Genomic DNA, 7,808 nt, shown 5'->3' with positions numbered 1-7,808 from the left:
AAATACTGTGGATGCTGAAAATCTGAAATAAAAACAATGTTGTAAATACTCAGCAGGTCAGGCAGCATCATCAGAAAGGCCATCGGGCTGAAATGTTAACTCTTGTTCTCCCTCCCGACCAATGCTGCCAGATTTGTTGAATATTTCCAGCACGTCCTAATCCCCATCCACCACTCATGTTCCTCTCTCCAGCTGAACGTCTCCTCACTTTGAATCATTTCTCTTTTAATTCCAATCACTGTGGAAAATCACATTTATCTCAGCAATGCCTGCCTTGTGGAACTTAGTAATAGGAGTTCATTGATATGCGAACTGTACAGAATCATGGGGTGAAGAGACGTTCTCATTCTTCATTGGACACAGCTTGACAACCAGTGAAGTTGAGATTTGCAATGCGGTAGGAACGTCAGCGAGTTTCTGAGGAGGCGGAGGGGAATTTCCCTGCTGAACTTCATTACAATCTCACAGTACCTCTCCTAACTTTGCAACCAGTACGTTTAAGAGTGAGGACAGCATAGTTACATAGCGGAATAATTCTGTGGGCTATAAAAGGGGAGCGAGGTAAACTGCCATGGACGGTAAGCTGATTTAGTAATCAAACATTATGGTAGATGTGTGTTTAAGATGATGAAAGTAATCTGAAATGTGCTGGAAAAACACGTATTATTGGCGGAATAAAAAGATTATTTCAGATTTCCAGAATACCCAGTATTTTGCTTTTGTATTATTGGCGGACGGGCGTCTCAGGAGCAGTTTTACTTTTAAACTTCTTTAAGTGGAAATAACCATTCGATAAGTTATGTTGCTAGTGAAGAAATCGTGTCTTATTCAAAAAAAAAGGAAAATCGTATCTTTAAAAACTGGACCATTTCGGAAGATGAGTTTGTGTTTATCATCAATTCCGAATTAATCATTCAAAAAAATATATTTTTCGAGATCATACTGTTTCCGTCAGTTTGTTATCTGCTCTGACATTAGTGTTTCGACTTCCGCTCTCGCATCTGTTTGAGAGAGTGGCGAGTGTTTGTGGCAGTTTCCAGTGATCATAGTGAAGTGGCGGGAGTGGGAGAGAGGGGGAACCCAGACCTGGGACAAATTTGGCCCCAGAATGTCATTGTTGTCTTTTAATATCATAAACAGTAGGTGGAAATTAAGTTGAAGACACTTTACCTGCATTTTAAAATGATAAACTTGTGCCTCGAGCACTTTATTCATAATGTTACTCCCATAGACCGACAACTGCCCCATATTTCTTTGGCAGTTGAGAGAGTGAGGGGGAAGTGTATAGGCCGTGTTCGGACGAAGCTGTTGCATCACGGCGTAACTCAATGAGGAAGTATCTAATGAAAGTAAAATGTGTTTGAAAGGCATCTGAGTTACTGTCTCTTCATAAAATGTCTGATGAAACTACAAATGAGACACTTGGTGAAACTATCGTGGGCGATGATGAGAACAAAACGACCAGAAACTTCCCTTAAATTTACCAATTTAAACTAGGGGGAAGCGGGTGTATCTTTATCTGAAGAATGAAGGGCGACCCAATAGGCATGGGCGTAATATATGTGTGATTTTATTGCTAGACCGGCCCCCGCCCGCCAAAGAAGTTAATGTTGTAACTGAAAATATTAGCTGGATTGGAAGTGATCCCTAGTGCCTAACATTTAAAGTTACAGAATTGTAGTTGATGAGCGGGGAACGCTGGAGGACAGGGCAGTTTGCTACAAGCAGCCTCGACAAACTAAAGGGAGGTTATTTTCTAGCCAACTCCTCAAAATGGGGCACTTTAATATTGAAATAGCTCAATCGACACTGAAAGTGGCTATCAGCTGATTTAGACTTGTGTTGGCAGCAGATTTGCAAAGGCTATAGTGCGAACTGTGCCGTATCCATAATGAGTATGGAAGTTGGAAGGCAGCCATTGATTTAATTTATTTATTCATTCATGGGATGTGGGCTTCACTGGCTGGGCCAGCATTTATTGCCCATTCATAATTGCCTTTGGGAAGGTGGTGGTGAGCTGCCTTCTTGAACCACTGCAGTCCATGTGGTGTAGATACACCCACAGTGCTGTTAGGAAGGGAGTTTCAGGATTTTGATCCAGCAACAGTGAAGGAACTGTGATACATTTCTAAGTCAGGATGGTGAGTGAGTTGGAGGGGACCTTCCAGGTGGTGGTGCTCCCACCTATCTGCTGCCCTTGTCCTTCTGGATGGTAGTGGTCATGGGTTTGAAAGGTGCTGTCTAAGGAGCCTTAGTGAATTCCTGCAGTGCATCTTGTAGATGGTACAGACCACTGCTAATGTATGTCGGTGGTGGAGGGAATGAATGTTTGTGAATGTGGTGCCAATCAAGCAGGTTGCTTTGCCTTGGATGGTGTCAAGCTTCTTGAGTGTTGTTGAAGGTAAGTGGAGAGTATTACACCACACTCCTGACTTGTGCCTTGTTGATGGCAGACAGGCTTTGGGGAGTCAGGAGGTGAGTTACTCGCCACAGGATTTCTAGCCTCTGACCTGCTCTTGTAGCCACTGTATTTATGTGGCTAGTCTAGTTAAACTTCTGGTCAGTGGTAACCCCCAGGATGTTGATAATGGGGGATTCAGCAATGGTAATGCCATTGACAGTCAAGCATTGATGGTTAGATTCTCTCTTGTTGGAGATGGTCATTGCCTGACACTTGTGTGGCACAAATGTTATTTGCCACTTGTCAGCCCAAGCCTGGATATTGTCCAGGTCTTGCTGCATTTGGACATGGACTGCTTCAGTATCTGAGGAATCACAAATGGTGCTGAACATTGTGCAATCATCAGTGAACATCCCCACTTCTGACATGATGATGGAATGAAGGCCATTGATGAAGCAGCTGAAGATGGTTATTAATTATTTTTAGATCGCACTAGTCACAGTTAGAGAAAGTTAATTTGTGTAGACCAGTCAAGAAAACATAGTAGCTTGCTCTTCTATTCAGGACTGTAATTGTCCTTTCAGCTAGGTCGCTTATTTTAAAAGTTAAACGAAATCCATCTGTTTACATCCAGTTACTCCAGACACGTGATCTTCCATGGCTACATAGAGGTAATCAGGTGTAGGCGCTGAAGCAATGGGTGATTTGATGCCCTATTTTCCACTCTGTGATAAGATTGGAAAGGCCTTTTAGTTTCTCACAGCAGTGTGGGTGAGAATGAGATCTGATTGCTCTGCACATTGATACTCCAGTACAGTTACTGATTTCCAATGTTATTGTTTGTCTTAAAAAAACTCAGCGAGACATTAAACAAATAGTACTGTTAGTTTAGGAATTTTATGTTGAATACACAGAGAGAGTACTGTGACTGCCGCTTGAGGCTTAAAAGACATTTTCAACTTAGCCCGCAGAGTTAAATTGATGACTATTGACGTTATTTGACTAACTAGTGACTTGATTTTTGTTTCTGTCATTTGTCCTTGTTTATGTGTCTTGATTCCTAGATTTATTGGCCATGGTTACTAATCTGCATAAAGACCATTGTTCCCGCTGGCCACAATGTCAAACCACTGGTACCTGCACCAACATTTAATTTAAATTAGGTAACTGTATTGGTTATCATCAATCATTACCAGTTCCTCAGTAAAACTGTAAAAAGTATCAAGTTAAACCAAATGCATACATTACTTTCAACAGCCTGTCACTTTTTAAAAGTAAAACTTACTATAAAAATGCCCATAGTTAAGCATGTGATCTGAATACCATACACAGGATACCCTATTATACTACTAAGGGAGTTGGACCTATAGTCTAAAATTACTTGGTAGCTTAATAAGGAGAAATAAAGAGAAAGAGAAATATCTCTTTAAACTACTGCATCCCAATGTGTACCCTAATATTTGGCCTAATTTCATAAGTTTTAACATTGTTTGCTATTTTATTCTTTATATGATGGTGATCAAACTGAACAATTACAGTCCTGTATAGAAGTGTAAGCCACTATGTTTCCTTGGCTGATCTACACAAATTAGCTTTCTCTAACTATGACTTGTGTGATTTAAAAAAAACTGTGCTGGTGAAATTTTGCAGAAGCCAGGCATAACCATGGCTGTCCCAACCAGTTATTTTTGTGAAATCAGAGGAATTATTGAATATTCAAATAAGCTCTACCATAATTGGATAATATTCAATAGTTTGATTTCAACTGTTTTGACACAGATAACAAATGGTTTGTGACAGAAAACCTACAAAGCTGTATTTATAATGTATAGAGGATAATTTCTATAAATAAAAGGAAAAGGAAAAAGCCTGAAAGAGATTATTTTTGTTTTTAGTGGGTGCACTTAGCAGGACCTGCATCACTTCTGTTTGAGTGCACACCCACCATTTGTTGTGGGTGTAACTCAAGTGACATTTAATTTTAAACTTGAATGGTTTCGTGGTGACCTCATCGGAGGGCAACACCAATGATCAGTTTAGATCTTCAATACCTTCCTTAATCACACTTTATTAATTTGCTTATACAAAAATATATTGTCATCCTTTAGAAAATCTAGTTCTAATCCAGGCATATTGGAAACTTCTTGACATTCTTAAGTAGGGAGATATGTTTCTCTTTTATTCCTTTATAATAGATAATAAGCGATAATAATTTCTGGAATCCTGTCTTTACAGTGCGAGGTCACCTGCCTGCTATGTCAAGGCTTCCCCTTCAAGGTAAGAGACTTCTCTATATTGTAGGAAATACCTTATCTCTAACTTGTCTTTCTATTGGTGTGACTGATGTGTTGTAGTGTACTTGCAATTCCATGTTGCTGCAATTGTCTTTCTTTATTTTTAGGTGAACCTTATGTCGAAATTGTTGAGCAGCCCAAACAACGTGGTATGCGTTTCCGGTATAAGTGTGAAGGACGATCAGCTGGTAGCATTCCTGGGGAGCACAGCACAGATAATAATAGAACATATCCTTCCATACAGGTATAACATTACAATACATAGACAAGAAGTTTTAAGCTTTCTGTGAAAATACCTCCTATTTCTTGTGAAATCCTTTTAAAGCTATTAAAAACAGAATGAATACATCAATGGGAATGAAAGGCTAATGTTTTAATGCAAAAAGTAAATCCTGTTTCTGTGGTGGTGTGAACTGTTTCCTCTTAAATCAATTTTCAGTAAAGAACATAAGTGAAGTAGCTCTCAACAAGAAAGCACCTTTACTCCATGGTGTAGAATATGATAATTTACTGCTAAGTCATTTGCTTTTAAGTACAATAACCTTTAAATCCCCTATCACTGGATGTCTTTTGCTGATGATTCAGTTGTGACTTGGAACTCCCTGAATGGGCAATTGAGGTTTGACTCAATATTGCACATGGATTATTGGTATGACAATATACAGTATTACCACAGCACACTTTGTTAAATTGCTGCAATTAATCTGATTGTGGAAAAGCAAGATTTAATATTTTAATATTGGGAAAATATATTGCCTTTATCATGATTAAATTGACAGTTATTTATAAATAAACAAATTTAAAAATGAAATAACTAACTTACCAAAATTGTACGTCATTGTCATTCTAGCTTTCCTGTTCCCAGTGAGCTTAACTAAGTTTCCAGTTAGCTTTGGGCACCATCTCTGTAGTTCATTCAGTACACTCTGAAATCTCACTCAGTTCTTGATGCCTTACTTTGTTTCTTGATGTGTTTGATACTTGATTAGAGTAATTCTCCTCATGGTTAAATTTGAAAAACCAATTTTTAATCTAGTATGAATTGAGTTGTAGATTAACTGTTTTGATCCTGTCACTGTATTAAAAATTAATCTAATTTGTACTCGAAACCATAATCATCTAGGAGCTAGACCTATTCACATTATATTCACAATGAGTGAGCTCTCTTTATAGATAATCCTGCATGTATATGCAGAGGCTTCTACTTTACTTCTACTTTACTAAAATTGTACAATTTATAACATTAAACCTTGTGACATATCTGTCAAAATTAACATTGAATTTCAAATAAGTCTGGTGTGCTGATTTTGCAGCTGTGTCAGCATTCAGAGCAGAAAGAAATGCCATAAAAGCAGTCTAAAATCTGCCCAACCCAAGAAGCGAGGGAGTGGAAGACATTCCAACGTGTCAGCTGTGTTTATGTGACTAGCTTTGTACCATGTTAGCCCCAGGAAAGTACTGTTTGTCTGAATAAAGCTGTTTCTCAGCTAAAATTTTAAGTTATTCTATGTCTTTAGATTTAGCAAACCTGAGTAATAAAAAGCAACATTTAAACAAAAGGACGTAAACTTACAAGATTCCTTTGCATAGCTTATCTAAGTGTTCCTTCCCTTTTATAACATTATAGTTCTGATCTGTATGTTCTTTTATTGATGCAGGTCGTAAACTATTTTGGAAGAGGGAGAGTTTTAGTTACTTTAGTAACGAAAGTTGAACCCTTCAAGCCCCATCCACATGACTTGGTTGGGAAAGACTGTAGAGATGGGTACTATGAAGCTGATTTTGGCCCTGACCGTAGAATTCTTTGGTAGGTATTCAAGTTTAAGTTGGCATGTTTTATTTTGCATTTGTCATTTTGTTTTAAGAGTGAAATTTACAGGGCTGTTGGTTTGATTTTGTTTCATGGTTTTGATAACTATTTAAAAAAAACAATTCATTGGGCTGGGCTGCCAGTTTAGTCATCTCTGTGCTGAAAGTAATTATTCATTCACAGATGTGCACTATGTTTTAGGCTGATAATGACAACAAAAACAACTTGAAATTTAGATAGCACATTTAATGTTGTAAAATGTGCCGAGATACATCACTGTGTGCAACCAAACAAAAGTCAACACTGAGCCAAAAAAGGGAGACATTAGGACAAGTGACCAAAAGTTCAGTCAAAGAGATGGGTTTTAAGGAGTGCCTTAGTGGTGAAAAGATGGAGAAGTTTGGAGAGCAAATTCCAGAGCTTAGAGTCTAAACATGACCACCAATAATGGGGCGAAGAAGGTAGGGTGATGCATAAGAGGCCAGCGTTGGAGGAATGTAGAGTTCTTGGAGAGTTGTAGGGCTGGAGGAGGTTACAGAAACAAGAAGGAATGAGACCGTGGAAGGATTTGAACACACAGAAGAGAATTTTAAAATCAAGGCTCTGTTGGACTGAGTGAATGGGACTGGTACAAATTAGGATATAAGCAGTAGAGTTTTAGGTGTGGTTAAGTTTATGGAGGATAGCAATTGGCAGGCCAGCCAGGAGAGCATTGGAATAGTCAAATCTGGAGGTAACAAAGGCATGGATGAGAACTTAAGAAATAGGAGCAGGAGTAGGTCATTTGGCTCCTCAAACCTGCCCCGCCATTCAATAAGATCATGGCTGATCTGCCCCAGGCCAGCCCTCCATAGCCCTCACCTCCCCAATATTTCAAAAACCTATCTACCTCCTCTTTAAATACTTTCAGTGATCTAGGCTCCACAACTCTCTGGGGTAGAGAATTCCGGACATTCACTATCCTCTGAGAGAAGAAATTCTTTCGCATCTCAGTTTTAAATGCGTGTCCCTTTATTCTGTAACTATGTCCTCTAGTTTGAGATTCCCCCACGAGTGGAAACATCATCTCAGCATCTACCCTGTCAAGCCCCCTCAAAACCTTGTACATTTCAATAAGACCACCCCTCATTCTTCTAAACTGTATTGAATAAAGGCCTAACTGTTTAGCTGTTCTTGATAAGTCAACCCCTTCATCCCAGGAATCAGCCTAGTGAATCTCTTTTGAAGTGCCTCCAAGGCAGTGTATCCTTTCTTAAATATGGGGACCACAACTGTGCCAACCAACACCCTGTACAGTTGTAAC

The 7,808-nt window shown here is 39.0% G+C and overlaps 1 protein-coding gene across 4 annotated transcripts in view; it reads left to right on the top strand.

The window, feature by feature from the left end:
* Nucleotides 1-378: 378 nt before the first annotated feature.
* Nucleotides 379-7,808, top strand: part of rel (v-rel avian reticuloendotheliosis viral oncogene homolog) — a 61,720-nt gene continuing 54,290 nt past the window's right edge. Inside the window, exons 1-4 of one of the 4 annotated variants that reach the window (XM_041209672.1) lie at nt 379-578; nt 4,637-4,678; nt 4,803-4,939; nt 6,354-6,502. In XM_041209672.1, coding sequence (XP_041065606.1) covers nt 572-578; nt 4,637-4,678; nt 4,803-4,939; nt 6,354-6,502 — 335 coding nt within the window. In that variant the 5' untranslated portion in view covers nt 379-571. Of the gene's footprint in view, nt 579-1,040; nt 1,140-2,363; nt 2,402-3,479; nt 3,565-4,636; nt 4,679-4,802; nt 4,940-6,353; nt 6,503-7,808 lie in introns of those variants that run through there. The other 3 variants (XM_041209654.1, XM_041209664.1, XM_041209682.1) reach the window with 3 other exon arrangements.

The sequence above is a fragment of the Carcharodon carcharias genome, chromosome 2 (genome assembly GCF_017639515.1).
Source record: "Carcharodon carcharias isolate sCarCar2 chromosome 2, sCarCar2.pri, whole genome shotgun sequence".
In the NCBI taxonomy this organism is placed as follows: Eukaryota; Metazoa; Chordata; class Chondrichthyes; order Lamniformes; family Lamnidae; genus Carcharodon; species Carcharodon carcharias.
The sequence above is the reverse complement of the archived record's forward strand: the minus strand, read 5'-3'. Positions and strand labels throughout refer to the sequence as shown.